The following is a 22,069-nucleotide window of genomic DNA, read 5'->3' as shown; positions in this document are numbered from 1 at the left end:
TTTGATCACTAAGCTGATTCCGTGGATTGCTGGCGACTGAATCACGTTACTGGGTACTTTCCTTACAATATGTAAAAATGAGAGTTGGGGGAACAGGGAGATGGCTCAGCTGGTCAAGGTACCTACAGCCAGGCTGGCAAGCTGAGTTTACTGCCCGGACCCACATGGTGGAAGGAAAGGACTGATTGCCCTCTGACCTCCACATGCGCTCCCCCACCCCCTCCCCTATGCACACACACAAGAAATGTGGCAAAAACCATTAACAATATTTTGGGATAAAACAAAGACATTTCCCCCATCCAAGAGCGATTCTTGAGAATTTTATCTGCCTTTCCTGTTCTTGGCTGGGAGCCTTAAAGAGAGGTGGAGAAAAATCTGTGACTTCTAAGAGCCAAAGAGAAAGCCTCAGGGGGACAGGTCAGCTCTGCACCAGGAAATGAGCCTGGTTCAGAAAGCAACCGTGTATACGCAACAGGCCCGAAATCATAAGCGTCTTCAACTACAGCTCAAACAGTGGGCTGCCCACCCCGCTCCCCAGAAACGTGAGCTGAAGGTAAGAAGCTGTCAGGAGACGCCATGCTGATGACAAGCTAAACTGTCAGGTCAGAACATCCAGCTCCCATTCATCCTCTTCCACACTTTGAGAAGTGATGCCGCTGTGAGGAAATTCGGGCAACCGGCCTCTCACCTGCCTTTACCGTGAGGAGGCAGCTGGGTTGTCTCCCGTCACCATCCAACCCCTGAGGTCTCCATTTCCTCACTCGTCAAATGAAACTTTGGGGTTTTTTGCCAGCACTATCTTTATATAATCTATAGTTGAAGAAGTGATTTCTGTGGATAGCTAGAACAATTCTGGGATACCGTTTACCAAGAGAGACGGCAATAGTCAACACTGAGCAAGACACAGAAACCTATCATTTAGAAAACCAACTATTTTTACAGATTCTGCTTCCAAAAAGTTTTGAGAAGTTCATTATACAGAACACTAATGTTTATATTTATCTTTGGACGCTCCATCAAATGCTGGATGAATAATAATAGCCTCTTATGTACCGTCTTCAACATCTGATGTGTTAATAATGAATGAGGCCCCTGCAAGACCACCTGCATGGCAGCCTTGAAATGGATATGCCTGGGGTTTAAAGGTGACTTTTGGTTGGTGCCTCCTCCGGGGGCATAATGTGGTTCCATAAACATGAATTCGTGCCCTACTGTGAATCACACACACAGACACACAGATGGGACCCACAAGACAGGAAATCCATGAGGTAGTTTGGACTCCAAGAGCTCATAGGCCAGAGTGTGCACAGCCACCTGGTACCTGTGGCTAAGAGCCAGAGCCACCGAAAGAAGGTGAGAGACATGGCCAGGTTATGACTGGCAGGGTCAAGAACCTTCTTCAGCCATGTGTGCTTGAGTGAGACCAGCAAGGGTGAGCCTTGTGTGCCATAGACTGGCAGCTGGAGGCAGGTATGAGTGCTAGACAGAACATTCAGTAGAGCTAAGGACAGAGTGTGGGAGAACTTGGCTTCAGAGGCAGTGGGGAGGAGGCTGTGAAATCAAATTACCAGGTCAAAGGGTACTCCCTGAGTGGAACATCCTACAATAAATGAATAGAGTAAAACAGACTGAAGGCCTCTTAGAGTCAAGGTGGTTCTCGAAAACTTTCACGCCTCTGTGTGTATTCGGGATGAATCTCAATGAATCATCCTCTCAGGGTTCAAAGGCCATTTGAGAAGGAGGGTGCCAAGGAGCCATCCAATCCTCCTCATTGCCACCTTCTGGGGAGTGGAACATAGTAACAGAAGTACCTCTGTGGGCGACAGCACCCCCACCCCACCACACCCCCTCACAGAAAGTACCATTGGCAATGAGTCACAGAAGAAATCTGCAGAGCTGAGCTGAGCTTGCTCCATCCCAACAAAGCTGAGAATGATACTCTACCAAGTTGCCCCAGGATGGACCTCTACCAAGTTGCCCCAGGATAGACCTTTACCAAGTTGCCCCAGGATGGACCTCTACCAAGTTGCCCCAGGATGGATCTCAGTGGTGACTAAAGAGACCTGAAGAATACAGAGATCTCAGCATTCACAAATGTATTCAGGACTTTGCAATACAAAAACTTAACTTATGCTTTACAGCTAAGTGAAGTATTAAACTATGATTAATGGGTGGTGGATAAGGAGTCAATCACTTAGATGTCTCAGTGTTTGTGGCTTTGAAAGGCTTTAATCCAGCCCTGATGGTGACAAGCCAAACGGTGCTGAGCAGGATTCTCCTCGCCCCAGACACCATCCCTCTTCTCTATCAAAGCCACTTGACTAGCAGGTGTTGGGAGCCCACCCTGGTCCTTGAAGCAGCAGACTGGTATGTGGCATCAGGACCACGGCTTCCCTGTAGCCTGTCTATGGAGAGAGGTCCATATTGTGTGTATGTGTGTGAGGGGGGTGTCCACATGATATGAAAAGAAATATATGTGCAAAAGAGCTGCCCTATGGTTAGCCCTGGCTGGCAAGGGAGCCCTGCTCTAGTGGTGGAAGCCCATGAGAACTTCTCCCAGACCTCTCTTCCTCATGGACCGATTAGCTTTCTGGAGTTTAATATAAGACAATCACAACTGCTTTTGTACCTTGAAAGGAAACTCTTGAGAGAGAGAAGGCACACATCATGAGAGATCAAAGCTTCTCTGAGGAAAGGGTTCACATGCGCAGCTCTATGCGGCAAGGTATTTCTCCACACACTCGGGAAATATCCCCTTCAACCCAGATAATACCCACCCCATGTATCTAGCACTGACGGGGTCTACGTGTGTCATATCTCCACCATGTACATCCTGTGCCCAGCATGTAATGGCGCTCAGTAACTACTTCTTGACTCACGAGACCAAGAAACCCTAAGGCAAGTAAGAAAAAAATGTCAAAGATTCATGCAGAACGAGATGAAACAATATTAGAAATAAACAACAAGAAAACACGTGGTGCAGAAGGAATGAAAAGGAGGCTCTTGTTTAGAGGGATGACGTCATCTGTTGGACTAAGTGCTGTCAATCAGGAGAGGTCTGACGGGTCCATGGGGGAACAGTCAGTTTGGGCACTGAGCAGAAGAGCCCCTGGCTTCACAAATGTCTTCATCATCTTGGTCAGTATAAGACAAACCATTTCTCCTAGGAGGCTAAATTCACCTAATTACTACAGATGCCAAGCAAGACATTCACCCAATCTCTACTCGGTGTTTACTATGTACATGCCACCAGGGCTTTCCCTGTGCCACAGTGCTGCTCAGTGTATTTACAGAGAGCTGCCGACGCTTAGAGGAACCCTAACTACAGAATCCCTTCTTCCAGTCAAAACCTTGAAAGCCCATGAGCATGGCAGCATCTGCTCTATGATAAAGAAGAAATACTTTCCTTTGCTACTGTTCTTATAAAACATCTTCACCATCCTCCTCCTTGATGCAGAAGAATGCCCTTCAAGTTTCCTCTCAAACATGGGCAATTAACTCCCCTTGTTCTGTCTTAGATGAGAAGGAGAGGAACAATGAAATATTTAAGAGTCTTCCTTGAGAGCAAACAGGTCTATCATGCACTCGGCAGGAAGTTACGTCATATGTCTGGTTTGGTAGCCTTCGCTCTTCTCTCTACAGATGCAGCTTGGTCCCGCAAGTCTTTGAGGAGACCGGAGGAGACAGAGCACTGCTAAGTCTACCTACCCTCAGGACTCCTCGACAGTGGACTGTTCTCCACCTGGCACCATGCCAGGTGCTGGTAGCCACCATGGTCTTGGCATTTGAGGTTGTGTTCTTCACCTTCCAGAACTGCACCCTGCCCTGGCATTCTTGGGCCCCACTTAGCCCCCTGAGTACAGGAATTCTTTCTGAACCCCAGCCTCACATCTGTGGCCTGCTTTAAGTTGACTTACTAACTGTTGCAAAGCTCTACCAGAACAAGCCATTGTCCAGATCTGCCGGGACAAGGCAGGCTAGACCCATTTGGGGCTGTCTGGGTCCTCTTGCTACCTGGTTCTCCTTCCTGTGCAGCTGGGTCTGTCTCCCCAAAGCCTGGGAACTGACCATCTGTGACATCCCACTGTTGTTCTGTGGTGGGCATGGTGGTCAGCCAGATGGATAATTCTCTCCCACCTCACTGCCTCTGCTCTGGGGAAGGGAGCATCTATGCCACCAGCTGTTGAGAATGCTGGCCTCTGCCAGCTCTCCGCTGGGCCCTTCTCAGCAAATGGCCTGTCCCAGAACAGTTGCCACCACCCAGGTCTGCCCTTCCCCAGAGCAAGCCACATGCTAGGACGACAACCTCAGATGGCCAGAGGTTGTGTAAGATGCTCAGAATTTCAAGTCCAGTTAAACAGAGGGATAATTGCCCTGCTGGGCAGCAAGTAGAGAAACGAGCCCCCGAAAATCTTCACATCCTACTCTTGGAACTTGTGCATGTTGGGTAAGGGGAGACAGGGTAAACCTCACTTGTGCCTGAAAGAGGAAGGCCACTCCTGTGGGGAGCAAAGGCATGTGATTGTAGAGCAAAGACACAGAGAGGTGATATGATGCCGGTTCCAAAGATGAAGGGGTCAACAAGCTCCATAAATGGAAAAATTGTCCCTCCAGCTGCCAGAGAAGAATGCAAGCCTGAGGACATCTTGGTATCAGCCTAGACTAGCAGCAGTTCTGACCTACAGACTGTGAAATCACAGATCAGTGTTATTTCCGGCCACTAAATCTGTGGTCATGTCTCCTGACAGTAAAGGGAAAGTGATACTGAAGATATGGCTAGAAGTTTCCCATTTTTTCTCCACAGCCCAGTTCTCCATGCCTGACTCAGGTCCTGTTTAGGAAAGCCAAAGAGCTTTCACTGAAGAAAAAAAAAAAACAAAAACCCAAAACCAGTAAGGGCCAACTCTAGGTATAGATACAAACCCAGGCAACTTCCCCAAGCTGATGGTTCACACAAGGATAAGTAGGAATTTCACCATCACATACAAGAACATGACAGCACCTTCATGGACCCACTCATTACATTATAAGCGTCCACAGCCAAGAGGCAGAAGGGCAGGGTTAGTGGGCACTGCACTAGGCTGCTACTTCAACTTCTAAATAACAACACAGAATGGTAATAGTTTCCTAGATCAATAGGAGCTTACCTTTAACATGAAATACCATCTCTCCCATGCTGGGGATTAAACTAGGGCCTTACACATGCTAAGCAAGCTTTCTTTACAAAATTAGCTATGCCTCCCAGACTCTATTTTTTTTTTTCTTTTTGAGCTTAGTAAGAAATATAGTCTAAAACCACGGGCCAGCAAGATGGCCCAGCAGGTGGATATGTTTGCCACCAAGCCTGGTGACCTGATTTTAATCCCCACGTCCAACATAGTGGACGGAGAGAGCCAACTCCTGCAAACTGTCCTCTGACCTACACACACACACACACACACACACACACACACACACACAGAGAGAGAGAGAGAGAGAGAGAGAGAGAGAGAGAGAGAGAGAGAGAGAGAGAGAGAGAGAGGTGTAATTTAAAAACACGTTAATTCTGATGAATAATTTTAGGATGGACAAATGGGGTTCTTGAACATTCAGTAGTTATTTACCTTTTTTAAAAAAAGTCAGCAGCGTGCCTTTTGAAAGATCCACTCACAGCTAATGGTCTAAGAACACAAACACTGATAAAGTACATCTCCTAAGCAGGGTGGCAATCACCATCGTGTGTGTATGTGTCGAGACCATTCTGAAGTCTAATTTTCATGGGGTGTGATCATAAGGAGAAACGGGGAAATTCAAATGAAGCACATAAGTGTGAGGTAATGGGAGGAAAGAATTCTTCTCCCTGCTTAGAAAGATAAATAGACCATATATAGCTGCTGAATTCAACTGGACTTTGACTAATATGTTCAAAATATGCTCTTATCTACTATCAAGCCTGTATGGGAAATTCATGGCATTAAAAGACCCTAAAATAGAAACCATTCAAGATGATAAATTGCTTTGATTATATGAACCCGAGGTCCACTCAAAAGATCAAATCACTGGGAATCATTAGTTGGGGAGTCATCCACACTTGTAGGAAAAATGAGCCATGACAGCCTATTACAGAAAAGACCTTAGTGGGTCACAAGCCACAGAGACAGGTAAGCCTGGTCCCTGGTCTCCCATAATCTGAGAGAAACTGGACCTCCTGGCACACCATATTGATGAGTACATTCAACCTCCTCCCAAATCAACAGACAGGCCTGAGGTAACAGAGCTGCTCACCTGCCACACTTAATATAGTCTTAGAGTAGTAGAAAGGCCTTGAATATCAGGTTTAAACCGGTTTGTATGAATTTAGCTGCACATATTAGGTGTCCAAGTTCCCAATGGCAGGGAACTTAGAAGTTTAGAAGCCGGAGCAAGGGGAGAGTAGAGCTTAGTGGGAAGGGAAGCGAGGCAGCTATCCTGGAACAGTGTGTAAGAGCCAAGGCCACCAATGGTGAAGTAGCTCCCCCAGCAGGACCCATCTCCAAGGAAGGACCAGAACTGGGCAGGAGTTTATTGGTGGTGGCTCCTTCTTCCTTCTCACTCATGGACAGTCATTGAAATGGAAGGAAATGAGAAAAGTTGGTCCAATATCTAGCAACAAGTTACAGTGCTGAAGTCTGAGAGGTTTTTTTTTTTTTCTTAATTATTGGAGTCACATATTAATTACCAAATACCCCGTCCCGTCCCACCCGACACGTGCCAGACAGTCCCAACATCTCACTTGAGAACTCCTGGCCATGGCTTCCTAGTTACTATGGCTGTATGCTAAACTTCCCTAAACATAGCTGCTTAAAACAATGACAACTTTATTCTAGTCACAAAGCTGCCCCTTTGGCAGAGCTCAGCGGGGATCACCCCTGTCTGCCACATTCAGCTTTCAGTAGACAAAAGACAAAGGACAGGGTGGGGAGATGATCGGGGATTTCGGGGTGAGAGAATCATCTAGCGGGCAAAGCAGAATTATAATCATGTGATGCCTCGCTCACTGGGCGAGGGGCTCCCTCTCTGTGTGGTCTACACTCTATACAAGCTCTGGACTAAGGAGGCGATGAGGTGGCCGGACCTTCTTACATGGCAGCTGAGAGTTCCAACGCAGCATGTTTCTGAGGACAGGAGAGAGAGCGTGTGCAGGGAAGAACTGGGCAGAATCTTTCATCATGCTTCCTAACCTCGCCTTGGAAATCACACAGCTTCCTTTCAGCCATATGTCATTCTTTACACAGGCGACCCAGATTCAAGAGGAGGGATTTGGATCCATGCTGGTATAGGAAGAATGTCAAGGGAATGGTGAAAATGTTTGAAAGTCAGCACACTGGAAGTTCAGAGACGGGAAGAATACACACAGAGCTGTGGTTCTCAACCTTCCTAACGCTGCGACCCTTCAAGACAGTGCCTCATGCGGTGGTGACCCCCCAACCATAAAATTATTTTGTTGCTACTTCATAACTGTAATTTTGCTACTGCTATGAATCGTGATGTAAATATCTGATAGGCAGGATATCTGATATGTGACCCCCGCCCAAGAAGTCATGACCTACAGGTTGAGAACTGCTGGTCTAGAGACATTGAGGAAAAGGTTGTTGGAGATGATGGTTGGAGATGGTTGATGTGGAAGGTATGGGAGAGAGAGGGAGAAAAGACAAGGGGTCCAGGCCACAGTTCTGAGGAAAAGGGGGTGATCTCCCTGACAGCAGCAGATCCCAAAGCACGGGAGAAGCTTTGAGACAGCTGGGTTTCCCGGTCTCAGGGACTGGCATCTTCTGGGTAGGGCGGGTACCAGCGTTGAGGGAGAAAGAGACCCGGAAGTCATATTTGAGCCACCATCACAAGGACGCAAAGTTGTTTGGGAAAGTGAGAAAGGCAGAGGGAGGGCGAGCAAAGTTCCCGTGAGGGGAAGAGAGAGCAGATGTAACACAGGAGGGAGAGAAATGACTAACGCTGAAGAGATGTACATCCTAGATGCCAGAGGAAGGAAACATTCCAAAGAACGGAAAGCCTTCTGAGGGTCTCATGCTAAGAGGGAGAGCAAAGTGAAAGCTGAAGAGGACACCACACTTTTCCAGGAGACAGCCCAGGACACACCTTCTGGGGACTTATTTCTACAGCCAGCACAAGGAGAGGCAATTCTTCCTCAGGCAACAGAACTCGTGCCTTTAACGGACTCTGGGGTTTTGTGTGAAAATAAACGGTTGCCCTGAATCCTTGGGAAGTATGGGGAAACCACAAGACAGCCGACTCACATGGCTAAAGTCTTTCCCGGGTTGGGGCTTACACCACCATCTCTCCGCTGATAAAGCTATCTCAGGGCCAAGCGCACCGGCCCCAGAGCCGTGGGCCACACCCTCCCCTATCAGCTCCCCAGAACCCTCCCCACATTTCCATGGTGCTCATTGGCAACACCAATTCCCACAGACTTTGAAGTTATTGGTTTAAAAAAATCTAGTTTGAAGATATATGGAAATGATTATATATAAATTCCTGTTTTTAATTGAGTGTTTAGACGTGCTTAAACTGTTCTTAAAAAAAATAATTAAAAGGTACACCCTGGAGGAATGGAGCCCTGGGCAAGGAAACAGGCACCACACGGGCAGGGCTGTCAGTCTGCTTTCCGTTCTGGGTCCCTTGGGTCAGAGGAAGTGATGTTGTGTCTCCTTCCCAGCATCAGGAAATGAGTGTCTATGGCGTTTATGGCTCCTGGAGTCATCAGAACTTTTCTCTGATTTTCAACCAAAGTCAGCCAATGGGGAGAAGACCCAAGACGATGGTGGGCTGTGAAGAAGTGAAGTACAAGACCAGGGAAGACCTTCAAAAGCCAAGGTGTCATGAGTAAGGGAGCAAAAGCCTTAAATCTATTTTTAAAAAGCAAAAAACTAACATTAAAGTAAAAGGTGAAGATTAGTAATAAAACACCTTGTTCATCGTAAGGATATTTCTATACACCGTGATGATAATATAGGCTATGTTGATCAATGATCAATTGATGGCATTTGGCCTTTGGGTAAGAAGCTTTTATTTATCATCAGGTAAAACCATTGAATCCATGCTAAACTCACGTTCAGAGATTCAGACTGAAGTAGTTCAGTCTGGATGTTGTAGGCAGAGACAGGACACATTTTAAGATAATAACCTATGACGTGGCAGTCTGGCATATTCTAAACTAGAAAATGTCAGCAATTTCTAAGAGTCAGAATCAAAGAAGGGAGAATTAAAAGGAATGTGAAGGGTAATCAGAGAGCATGTTTACACAGAGCAATTGTTACAGCAGTAAATGTGAAATATATATATATGAAACAATACATCAAGGAATACGAGAAGTACAATATTAAGTTTAAAATCCTCACAGGCTGAAAGTTGTGAAAACAACAAAAGTATGGATTTTGAAATCTGTCAGGAAACTGACAATGCGAAGAAATCTAAATGCCAAGAGCCCTTCCCTAGAGAATAGGGGCCAGCCGCTGCTTCCGTCCTTGTAAAGCAGGAGGAAGAACTGTAGTCTACCACGGCCAGGAGAAACCAGCTAACTCTTCAACTGGCGTCAATGGCCACATGTGGACTGTCATATGGATAAGACCTCCAAAGAGCCTCAGCCTCACAGGAAGCGTGCACCGCCAGTCAACTCCTTCCTGTTGGTCTTTACCCAACACACAGCAAGGGCACACCAATGTCTGGGGGAGGAGAGGGCAGCTGAGAGCCTCCTGGGACCCATCTCGAATTAAGGCATGGAAGGATCAGAGCTTAAAAATGGAGTCCGCCAGTCTCAGGTACTTAACCAGGCCGTGGCTGTAGACCTCCCAAAGTTGAGCCAGAGCAACAAGCACAAGAGATGGCCTGAGGCCCAGAAAGCTGGGGGCAGGGTCTGACGCAGAAACAAAGGCTGTCAGTCAAGCTAAAAGGCCGAGACAAATCTCTATAGTTCTCTGAACTGGTGCTAGACTAGAAAACATGAAGAAATTGGCCGGCCTGGGCTCAGATCATAAATACGGCTAGAGAGAAAGCACGATTTGACCCTCCAGCCTTTAAAAGCCAGGGATAATCCAACTGAAGCTTCTCCCAAACTCACAACCATTTCAATTGAGCGTGCTTAATACAAAAGTCCAAAATTTTGAGTACATGAAAATCCCCAACTCTCTGAGCACCAACACAACTCCAACCAGTGGAAATTCCACACCTGACTTCATGAGAAGGATCCAAGTCAAACCTACGCTTCCTAAAATGGGTCTACAAAGTTGCCTTCAGGTTATGTGTGTGCAAAAAGTGCAAGACTGGAGGAAAAAGGAACTCCCTGGTCTCAATCCTTTTTGATAAGGGATATTAAACTTGTACAAATAAGGCTGAGTCAACCCACACATTAAGGCTATTAAAATTTTGTAAATTACTGTAATTTCTTTAATTCCTTTATACACAACGGCTACTATGTAATCAAAAAGTACGATGCACACAAAGGAGGAAGAAATAGAACCCATAGCCAAAGAAGACACAGCCAGCCCAGAGGTCACTCAGACACTGGAGTTGCTGGGCAAGTGATTCTTCAGCAGAAGACTAGAAACCAAAACAAAATGAATAAGGGGATGCTGAAAAAGAGAAAAGGCAAGATATTAAAGTTGCTTAACATAGAAATAATAAATTTGAAGACAGATCAGTTGGAATTAAACACAATAAAATGCAAAGAGAAAGAAAAGAGAAAACACATGGAATATATTGAAGTACATGGTACTATAGAAAATGCTATGATGTCTAAGTAGACTCATAGGAAAGAAGAGAGAAGAAATAGCTGAAGAAATAATGAATGGGAAATCCCCAAATTGGATGAAACATATCAACCCACAGACCTGAGAATCTAGCAAATCCCAAGCAGGATAAATACAGAGAAAGTCACAGACACATGTCATACAGCAACTACTGAGAACAAACTATAAAGAGGCAATCAGCTGGAGAGCTATCACACAGTAAAATATGCAAAAGGAAACAAATGTGTATCTATTTCATCACACTAGATTGTATCCACTAAAATATGTGAATTTGATATTAAGGCAAATTCAATATAAGAAACAGAAAAGATGATATCTTTGTTGGTTTGTTTTTGTTTTGTGGAGGTGGTGGTTTTGAGACAGAGCTTCAGTATGCAGACTAAACTGACTTCGTAGACATCTACCTACCTCTGTCTCCCAAATGCTAAGCTAAGGGGTGTGCTCTACCATCTCCATCCAGGGAGGGGAATATTTCTTTTCTTTCTTTCTTTTTTTTTTTAAAGATTTATTTATTTATTATGTATACAGAAGAGGGCGCCAGATCTCATTATAGATGGTTGTGAGCCACCATGTGGTTGCTGGGAATTGAACTCAGGACCTCTGGAAGAGCAGACAGTGCTCTTAACCTCTGAGCCATCTCTCCAGCCCCGAGGGGAATATTTCTAAGCCAACAGAAATAATGCAGACAACATAGACTGGATGACATAGCAAGACCCTGAAAACAAAGGAGACCAAGAGTAGTCCAGATTTTAACATGTGAAGATATAGAGTCCATTTTAAATTTAAACATGTCTTTTTATGTAAATATGTTTTGTTCTAAAGCATTTTCATTATACGTTGGCTTACATTTCTTTTAGATATTATTAACAGCTGGAAAAATAACATTACTGGTTTAATACCATATTTAGATGTAAAAGACAGGATAGTAAGAATACAAAGGGTACAAAGATTAAGGAAATGATAATGTGCTAAGTTTCATATGTTATTTTTGAAGTACAATACTGCTATTTGGAAGTGCACTATAACAGATAAAAGGTCATACCATAGTATCTTAAGCAATTACTGATGATAGCACAAAAGAACATAGCCTAAGGTTTTAAAGGAAGACAAAATAGAAAACAAAGAATATGGTAATTAATGTAGAACAAGGCTGAAGGTAGAAAACAAAAACCAAAGTAATGCTCAGAAAACAGAAAATGAACAACTGGATGATAAAATTAATGGGTTATACTGAGATAAATGACAAACTTTGTTGACAGATTACTGAATCCATGTTGCTTCCTAAAACTGAAAACATCCCCATATTGGCAAAAGAATTGTTTGTTAAGAATTACACAGTTGACAGGCAGAGTGGCCCTGCCCATAAGCCCTGCACTTGAAGAGACTGAGAGGGGAAGACTGCACTTTGAAGCCAACCCGGGTTGCATCGTAAGAACCCCATGTCTCAGTGAAAAACAAACGTGCTACAAACTGATTATATACTGAGTGTTCAGAAGCGAAGGCACATGATGTCAACTTAATATTCAGGGGTTGGGGCAGGGGGATTACAACAGAGAGCATGAAGGAAAGGGAGAGCAAGAAATACATCAACAAGTGATGGGACTCAAGAGTCTACAAGACTAAATTATTCTCGTAACTCTTCCGGAAGCTTGAAATCATTTCAAATTAAAAAGTTGTGCCATCTGCGAGAGTAAATGCATCCAATGTGACGCCACCTTATATTAAAAATACACAAAGTCAGCGCTATCATTTCAGGAAAGAAAGACTACACATTGCTTTATAGATAGAGTGTTGTTGATAAAGAAAAGCTTGGGCTGAGGCCATAGCCTGGTTGGTAGTGTCTGGCATGCCTGAGACCTAAAAGAAAGAAATGGGGGGTGGGGGAGTGTGGAGGGGGGAAGGGAGGGTTGAAGAGACATGAAACCAAGTATCCTACTGTTTGGGATTGCAAAAGGCCAGGTACTAAAGACTAGCCTCCTTCTTGCCATGGTCTCAGGGGAGGAAGCTGAGTCTGGACCAAAGGATCCAGGACAGGAGTAGGCTGGAAAGGTCAATAATATTTCAGAAAAACGATGAGAAGATGAGTATTTTGGCAGCATGGAAATGGTTAATATTTAAGCTGACAGATGCACTTGCCCTGATTTTAACACGAATCAAAACATTATATGATAATCTATAAATAGCTGTAAGTTTTATGTGTCAATTAAAATTTTTAATTAAAAACATAAAAAGCACTGGTATTGATGCAATTCTTGAGCCGGGTGGTAGTTGGTGGTTTTTTCCCCCTAGTATTCTACCTCAAAACTTGAGCATGCATTTATAAATAATCTTCTCTGTGAATAAGTCCTTAAAAGATGAAAACTGGAGATATAGAAAGCCCATCTATTTTATAAAGTACAATGAAAACCATACAAAAATGTAACAGTGAAATCTATTAATCTGTATACTAACTAAATATTAAATTAAAAGAGGTTTTTTTGTTTTTTGTTTTAAATCTGCTGGAAGGGCTAGAGAGACGGCACAGCAGTAGGGCACTTCCTGCTCTTCCAGAGCAGCTGAGTTCAGTTCCAGCACCCACACCAGAGGCCTCCAACACTGTCACTGCGGTGCCAGAGGATCCGACGCCCACTCCCCACCTCCTGGGGCACCTGTACTCAGGTGCACATTCCCACACACAGACACATAAGTATACATGCGATTCAAATTCAAGTAAAAATTGTTTTGAAAATATATATTTGAGATCTTGTTGTGTATAGCACATGCCTATAATCCCAGCACTTAGGAGGTAGAGGCAGGAGGATTTCCAGTTCCAGACCAGCCTGTGCTACACTATAAGACTTGGACTCAAATTTAACAAAACATTTGAAGTGGGATCAGTCTTTTACATTTAAGGAACAACTAAATAAGAACATAAGATGGTTCCCAGCCCTTTACCTGAGCAACTGAACAAAAGGACATTTTATTAGACCCCAATTCCTAGATGCAACTAATTTTAAGTATCTATAAGAACACTTCCAGATTCGCTAACAACTCCAGCTACAGCAGAATAGCATACTTCCTTGAAATCCTTCATTTAAATTCTATTGCTAAGACATAATAACTCTGTCATGAATAAATCATGTACAAGATTATACTGCAGAAAAGAAAAATCTCCAGGATATGCAGATATGGTCCATTAAATAATTAAGCATCACTACCCTATTTTAGGAACCTACATGAATCTTTTCTGCATAACACAGTATCACTTCCTACTAGCTCAGAAAGAACACAAGGAAACATAGGTATCTGGGGCTGGAGAGATGGCTTAGCTGTTAAGAGCACGTACTAATCTTGCAGAGGACTCAAGTCTGGTTCCCAGCACCCACATCAGGCAGCTCACAACTGACCCTAACTTCAGCTTCAGGGGATCCAATGTTTCTGGCCTTCCCGAGACCTGCACTCATGTGCAATACCCCACATGCTCGCTCACACACACACACACACACACACACACACACACACACACACACACACACACACATATAGATATCAGAGAGCTTCATTTGCCTAGAGCATTTAGGGCATAAATAAAGAAATACTAGAAAGCAGTCTCAGCCAATGAACATCCTATGACTAGCTTCCTAAGTCACTAAGGAAGCTCCTCCTGCTTCAGTGAACACATTTGAAAAAGGTTGCCACTTGATTCTGAATTCAGAAGAATCACATCAAATACGGTTGGTAAGCTAACAATATTCTGCAGACCGTTATCAATTATAAACTTTATCAATTCATATAGTCTCCTAAAGTACAAAAACTAAAACACAGGGAAGCTTTTAAATAGTTTTCCAATTTATGAGGAGCTAATTAAACACAAATTTTCTGAGTGGGCTGTGTACCAGTAATGTTCTAGGTATGGAGGAATACAGCACTGAGCAGAACAGAACAGGACCCTCACGGAACACACGTGTTGATCACATACACAAAGAAGTGGGCATTTGTCATGTAAGAGATTATAATGAAGTTTTTGTTTGTTTATTTGTTTTGTTGCTTTTTGTGTGACAGGGTTTCTCTGTGCAACAGCCCTGGCTGTCCTGGAACTTGCTTTGTAGACCTGGCTGGCCTTGAACTCACAGAGTTCCTCTGTCTCTTGAGTGCTGGGATTAAAGGTATGCACCACGATGCCAGGCCTATAATGAAAATTTGAAGTCACTTAATATTCCTGGAGAATCATAGTGAGTTATAAATATCCTTGCCCATCACTGTGTGGACAGGGAACGTTGCCTCGTAAGGTCCTGAGAGTCACTGCCACCATTTCTATCAGCTCCCTGGTATTTTGCAGCACACAGTATAACCAGAATCTGGCCAGAAGATGCGACACGTTGCAGATGTATTCAGAGAATGGGACAAAACAAGATACATCCTGTGTAGGAGGAGCTAGAGAAGATGGTCCCTCAGGGTCCCAAGAGCTGCATCTCCAGTCTATAATGAGCTAACCCATCCATGACAGAGGCATGACTGGAACTGACCATTATTTACAGAAGACAGCTTCAGCTACATCTTGGATGCCAAATGCTCCCCAGAGGCCCATGTGTTAGAGGTTTGGTCTCTAGAGTAACACTGTTGGGAGGTGATGAAGCTGCCAGCAGGCAGGGCCTAGGCAAGTCCTTAGATAATTGGGGCTTCCTTGCAGAAGGGATGATGGGTCTCCATCCTCATCCTCTTCTGCTTCTTGGCCATAAAGGAAGAGTTATGTCCACTAAGTGCTTCCAACCATTGTCATCTAGATCCCCTACTTGAGTCCTAAAAGAAACGGGTCTACCAAACCATGGGCTAGAGCCTCTAAAGCCATGGGCCAACACCAGCCTTCTCTCTTCCTGTGTTAATTATCTCAGACATTCTGCTAAAGTGATAGAGAGCTCTCTAATACAAACTAGGAACCTATGTTACAAGGGTAACCCCTTACAAGACAATGAAGATGACTCCACCTAATACAACATCGTTGTGATAGGAAGTGACACTTTGATTTACCAAGAACGTATTCAAGTGTCATTGCCAAGGCAAGCATGACCCCAGTTCTGCTGACTTCCAACGGCTCTTCATGTACTTCAGAGGGGGTTAGCTAAATTAACGAGAGAAGAAGTCGACAAAAGGTGGAGGAAGCCAGAGGAGAGGGTTCCGGAAGGAGGGGGCAGAGAAAGGATAGAGAGAAAGGAAAATACTACTTTTCAGGATTTGTTTATCCTGTGTGCATGTGTGTGTGTGTGTGTGTATGCGTGCATGCGTGCGTGAGTGTGTGTATGTGTGCGTGTGTGTGTATGTGTGTGTATGTGCATGTGTGTGTATGTGTGCGTGTGTGTGTGTGTATGTGTGAGTGTGTGCATGTGTGTATGTATGTGCGTATGTGTGTGTGTGTGCATGTGTGTGCATGTGTGTGCCAAGGCATGCATTTTGGAGGACAGAGCCACTTGCAGGAGTCAGAGTCCTCTCCAACTATGTGGGTCACAGAGACAGAACATAAGTTGTCAAGTTCACCTGCAGGCACCTTTACCTGCTGAGCCATCTCGTTGGCCCACACTGCTTTTTGAAGCAAACATCAATGGACTTTGAGCAACGACGATTTCGAGAATGTTCCCAAGTTCTCACATTGGGACCCCAGCAATAACTGCAACTTGTCACAAGGAGACACAGTCATGCCTGGGATCTTAGCTGGTCTCCACCCACCTCACATGAGAACCCTGTAACAAGACCCTCACTTGGCTTCCCATTCAGGTCCCTCTTTCTATCCCTGTGAGAAGTAACTATGAGACCCCAATATTTAGAAACAAAGGTTTTTTTCACTTTCAGATTTTTAGCCACGGCAAAATAGGAGGCTGCCTGTATACATGTGTTCAAATCCTATTCTGCAGCTATGGGAATGGTGGTACTGCAGTCTCTGAGGAGACCTTTAGTAACTACAAGGGGCGGTGAGATATCTCGATGGTGCTGCCGTCAGCATCCCTTCCTCCCCTCTTAAATGCCAGCTATGAAACGCTGTCATCTCTCACCAGCGCTCCATATGTTCAATACAGGCAGCCAAAAAGATAAGCAGTCCTGACCTGCTTGGAAAGAGCAAAGTGTTACAGCTGGTTGCTTCTGGGGAGCTTCTTCACTGGTTTACACTTCTGAGATGAGAGAGCTCCAGAAACGGAGATGGAATCGGGGTGTGGACTGGGACATTCTTCCGGCACCCCTGCAGGCCGCCCACTCTGCAGGGGTGAGATCCAGGACACCGCTGACAGGGGCTCTGGGGACTTTCATAAAGGTCGCTGCTCTCAGGAGGGACTGCACAGTACCACATTTTCCCAGTACTAATAATGCTCTCTCAACACGCTCGCTTATTAACCCACATGCTCGCTTCCTGAAGACTCTCAAAGGGTAGGCAGGCTCCTTGGGAGGTTTAACCTAACAATATATACCATGCAATCAGCATTGCTCCACACCGGACACCATCCTGAGAGTATTGTCCCCCTTAATACTAACATTTAAAGGTAGATATTATAAATCCCACTTTATAGATTTTGGAAGCTGAGGCATGCTGACTTTTATTTTCAACCTGACATAGCCTAGAATCTGTCACTGTGACAGAACACTCTAACCCAGCTGTTGCCAACCTTCCTAATGCTGAGACCCTTTAATACAGTTCCTCATGTTGTGGTGACCCATAACCATAAAATTATTTGACTTGCTACTTCATAACTGTAATGTTGCTACTGTTATGAATCATAATGTAAATAGCTGTGTCTTCATGATGGCCTTTTGGAGGGGGGGGGGTCGTCGAGACCCACAGGTTGAGAACCACTGCAAAAGCACCTTCCGGTTTATTTTCAGTTTACACTTACAGACTGCAGCCCATTGTTGAGGGAGATCAAAGCAGGAACTGGTGCAGAAACCATGGAGGAATGCTGCTCCCCGGCTCACTCACTGGTTTGCTTAGCTATCTCTGTTACATAGCCCAGACTTACATGCCCTAGGGATGATGCCACCCACAGTGGGCCCTGCCACATTGATCATTGATTAAGACAACATTTCAGAGACAAGGCCACAGGTCAATGTGATCTGGGCAATCCTTCAAGTGAGGTTTCCTTTTCCTAGGTGATCCATGGTAGTGTCAATTTGATGATGATGATGATAATAATAATAATAATAATAAACTCTAACCAACACAGTTTATTTAAAATGACCAGTTATTGAGGGTCGTATTGCTGGAAAGAAGTTTAGGATCTGCATTTCCAAAAGTTCTGCTTCTAGCCAGATTGTACACTTTGCAGAAAACAGGATGGGTGTGAGCCTACGGGGGACTGGATTTGAGCTCAGCAGCCTTCCCTCAGCTAGTGTTGTGATGGTTTTCTTCATCTCTCCCGTGGGAATAATCATTTCTACTCTGCCATTCCCCAGGGGCTGACGTCACCACCAAGACCTGTTGCTGAGCTCTGGGAAGTCCACTTCTCTCTGCTTCACTTTCTCACGCATCTGTTCCAGGTTGGGAATGCAGAGGGCAAAGGGTGGGTTTATATGGTAGCATCCTTGGGAGGTGGTAGGAGGTGGGGCCTCGTCGTAGGAAGGAGGTCCAGTGGGGGCCCATCTCTTTCTCTCTTTCTGCTTCCTAACTGCCATGAGGTAAGTAGCCTTCCTCAAGCACATGACCCTGCCAGCATGTCATCCTTTCTTTTCCTTAGATGTGAAAGCAATAGGCCAGACACACAGAGACTGAAGCCTCCGATGCTGTGAACCAAGATGCGCCTTTCTTCCTTTCAATCGTTTTTCTAGGGTCTTTCACCAGAATGATAAGCCAAACACGACTGTTCACATGAAAAGCTACCGAGACATGAAACCAAACAACCACAATAGGGAACCACAGAGTATGTGCTCCATAAAGAACGATCAGGAGAAAGATGGGCAGGAACTGATAATATTGGCATTTCCTCTTGATCCCATTTCCTATGCGTGTGACTTAACTGGTTTTTGAGTCTCTAGCAAATAAACTGGGTTAGCGTAGTTTGATCTCATTCTGTCTCTAGCAGTGATTAAAAAGGTAAAACAGCGTCAGTGCCGACGACACAGCAATGGAATACAATGATAAAACCTAGTCAAACCATGGCAGCCCGGGGGCTGAATAAACCCACGATTTTTCTCAACTGAGGCACAACTCGAGGATGGGTCTCTTACATTGTTGAAGCTTCAGGTTGCCTAGTAAGCAACACTGGTGGTGGAGAGTGAGCATACACACACACACACACACACACACACACACACACACACACACACACCCTGACTCTCACAGAGCGGGCATAAAAATGATGCTGCAGATAGGATCTAATAAAACCCCAGAGCCCACAGTGATCCCTACCGTCCTCAGCTAGCACAATGGTGGTACAACAGAGGATCTTAACAAGCTGTAAGTGAGGACTTTGGGGAACTCTTGAGAAAGACACACACACAGAGAGATTGAGAAATAAAAACGAATGTATGATGAAAGAAAATAAAAGATAGAGCATAATAACTCAGGGGGGTCCCTAACCACGCAGTGGAGATTTGGATATGCATCAAAAGTGATTATTCACCACCCTGTGTGCGGCACACTCAAAACGGACGCTCTGTAACTCTGTCACGAAGATTATCTAATTGTCTCCACTCTTAGAATCCCCCAAATGAGTTAAAATGCCAATACGAATGCTCTCGAAGCGTTCTGTGACCACAGAGACACAGTGAATGCTCTCCAACTAAAGCCACCTGTAACCAAAGCCACTGCAAAGGAGGTGGCATTTCCGACCAACATGCGGCATCATTACTCCCTCCCGGGTGTTGGTTCTGATGTAGAATGCCTCAGGGGCCTCTGTGCCCCTTTCCCCAGTTTCCAGAGTCCAGTCAGTGGGGACAAGAGGCTGGCTGGCTGGGCACCCAAGGAAACAACAGGGGCCCCACAGACGATGCTTCCTTGGCATTCTACAGGAAGATCCTATCCCTTCCCTCCAGCCCCCAGGTCCAGCCCTCTCCCCCCCCCCAGATGCCACCAATGTAGTCTTAAACATCCACAAAGGTTGACCTAAGAGGCACCTGGGCAATCCCAAAATCAGAAATGGAGGGCAGGGGGCTGTCCGGGGTAAATAAGCAAAAGCTGGGGGCATCAAAATCAGAGCCCAGCACTTGTTAAAGACAAAACTAAACAAGCATCGTGGGTTTTAGATTACTCTAGCCGGAAGACTCGGCAAGGACTGAAAGCATTATCATGCCTGTAATAGACGGGGTGTGGGCAGCTCAGAGAAAAATCTGCCCAGAAACATGCTCCTCTTTAAAAGTTTGGATAGAGGCTGTAACTTTTTATTGAGCACAGAATGGGGGAGGGGTGAGAAGCTGCAAATTTTGAACTCAATCAGAGCAACTGATATCGATTTGGAGTATGGCTAAACTCCTTACCTAATGGCTACTAATGAATGAGACCTTCCTTCAGTGGGCAGAAGGATCGTTGCTATGCCCAATTTGATTTTCCCAAAGGCTCACAGGTTTCCCGCCCCCCAGGATAAAGTCCTCAGGTGTTGTTTCTGGAATCGGGAGGAGCCCATGCGGTGCCCTGCCCTCCTTTCCAGGCCTCACAGCTTTCACCTGTTCCCGAGTGATCTATTGTGGATATTTGCTATGGGGACTTCTTTGAAAGTAAGGAGGGCAAACGCCCCACCCTTGGTAAGCGAAAAGGCTGGTGATCGGGGTTACAAGGAGAAGGAAAAATGAAATTACCCACGCAGGACACTGTAGGGAACCAACACTTTCAACCTAAAATAACTAAGATTCCTCATGATTCTGCAAACTGACTACAAGATTTAGCCAACTAGGCTTAAGAAGATGCCTCACACTTCCTTAGCGGCTGGGGTGGGGGTCAGGGGGGTGGGGATAAGTGGGGTCTGTCGACCCCGATCTTAGAAATCCCCACACTCCTCCCCCCGAGAAGGCTGCACCTGGGCTGATGTGCTAGCTCCAAACTCAGAGGAGGGAACCCACCTGCCTGGTTCCACCCAGTGCTCTGGAGCCCGTGACCTGGCACAGCTCACACGTGTCCCCATTCCCCTCTTCCTTATTCCCAAGATCCATGCCCATCAAGCCGTTACTGGGGGGGGGGGCGGGCGCTGAAAATCAAACAGCCCCTTAAAGGGAAAACAAGGAGAGCAGCGGACTGGCATTATATAACAAAATACACCAGAAAACGAAAGTCGCCAAAGTAGAGGCCCGGGGGGAGGACGAGGGGAGCATGGCATCTGGAAGCCACCACTTACTCGAAGGCGAAGAAGAGTCCACTAGTGACCAGGATGAGGATGAGCGTCAGGTAGAAGACGCCCGTCTGCCGGGCCATCATGATCCTCCCGTTGCAAAAGAACTTGTTTCTCCCCGGGAACACCTCCCATTTCCTCCGGGCCGCGATCTTCTTCTTCTTGTGGGGCGACTCCATGGGGGAGGAGCTGTGGGTACTGATCTGACTGTACTCGCAGTCTTTCATGGGCCCGCCGCCGCCGGGAGGCATCCACGAGAGCAGCCGGCTGGGGGCGCACACCCCCAGAAGCCCCCCAGCCCCGCGGGTCCCGCCGAGCCACGGCCGCCACCGGCCACCCGGCCGGCCCCCGAGCCGCCGCGGCGCTGTGACCCCTAAACGGGCTCCCGGCTCGGCGACAACTTTGCCGAGGACACCCAGGTTAACCCCTTGGGGAGCCCAGCTGTCATAGCAGAATCCGCTTTCGGGAGGGACGGCGTTAGTCCTCAGCCCGCGGCAGCGGTTCTCCGTGGCTTCCAGCCCGGGGATAGAGGCTACAGGACCCCGTCGGGCGCGGGGGACCGTTCAGCAGACCCCCCAAATCGCGGTGCGCCTGGCCCCGCCGCCAGCAAGCTCCCGGCTGCGCCTGGGCTCCGGCCCGTGGATCCGCGATCGCCGCGCCCGGGGAGGGGGGGGGGGACACGAGGCTGCGGACCCCACGCCGGCTCCCTCCAGAGCCACTTCTGCGCCTCGGCCAGGTGGCTTCTACTCCTTCTCCGTGGCGGATCCTCCCAGGGGAGAGCGCTGCAAACTGGGAGGCAGCTCGCGGCACCGGCAACCCCTCCCAGGGGTGGGGACAGCCACGCGCGTTATTCTGTCAGGAGCTGTTCGGGAAGAGCCGGGGCGCTGCCCGTGCTGCGACCCCGCGTCCACGAGCCGTGCAGCCTTGCAGTGTCCGCCGCCCCTTGCACTGGGGGGGGGGCTCCGGGCCGAGAGTGGAGGCGGCGGCTCCCGGGGCTTCCTCGGTTCCTTCTGC

At 46.4% G+C, this 22,069-nt stretch overlaps 1 protein-coding gene across 3 annotated transcripts in view; it reads right to left on the bottom strand.

Moving 5' to 3' along the window:
• The window catches only part of Zdhhc14 (zDHHC palmitoyltransferase 14), a 260,775-nt gene extending 239,157 nt beyond the window's left edge, over positions 1–21,618 (bottom strand). The window contains exon 1 of one of the 3 annotated variants that reach the window (XM_006978060.4): positions 21,062–21,618. In XM_006978060.4, the coding sequence (XP_006978122.1) occupies positions 21,062–21,306 (245 nt within the window). In that variant the 5' untranslated portion in view covers positions 21,307–21,618. The remainder of the gene's footprint in view (positions 1–21,061) is intronic. The other 2 variants (XM_042262366.2, XM_015996765.3) reach the window with 2 other exon arrangements.
• Positions 21,619–22,069: the final 451 nt, after the last annotated feature.

This window comes from Peromyscus maniculatus, chromosome 16, assembly GCF_049852395.1.
Source record: "Peromyscus maniculatus bairdii isolate BWxNUB_F1_BW_parent chromosome 16, HU_Pman_BW_mat_3.1, whole genome shotgun sequence".
Classification (NCBI taxonomy): Eukaryota; Metazoa; Chordata; class Mammalia; order Rodentia; family Cricetidae; genus Peromyscus; species Peromyscus maniculatus.
This window is presented reverse-complemented; position numbering and strand designations above follow the sequence as displayed.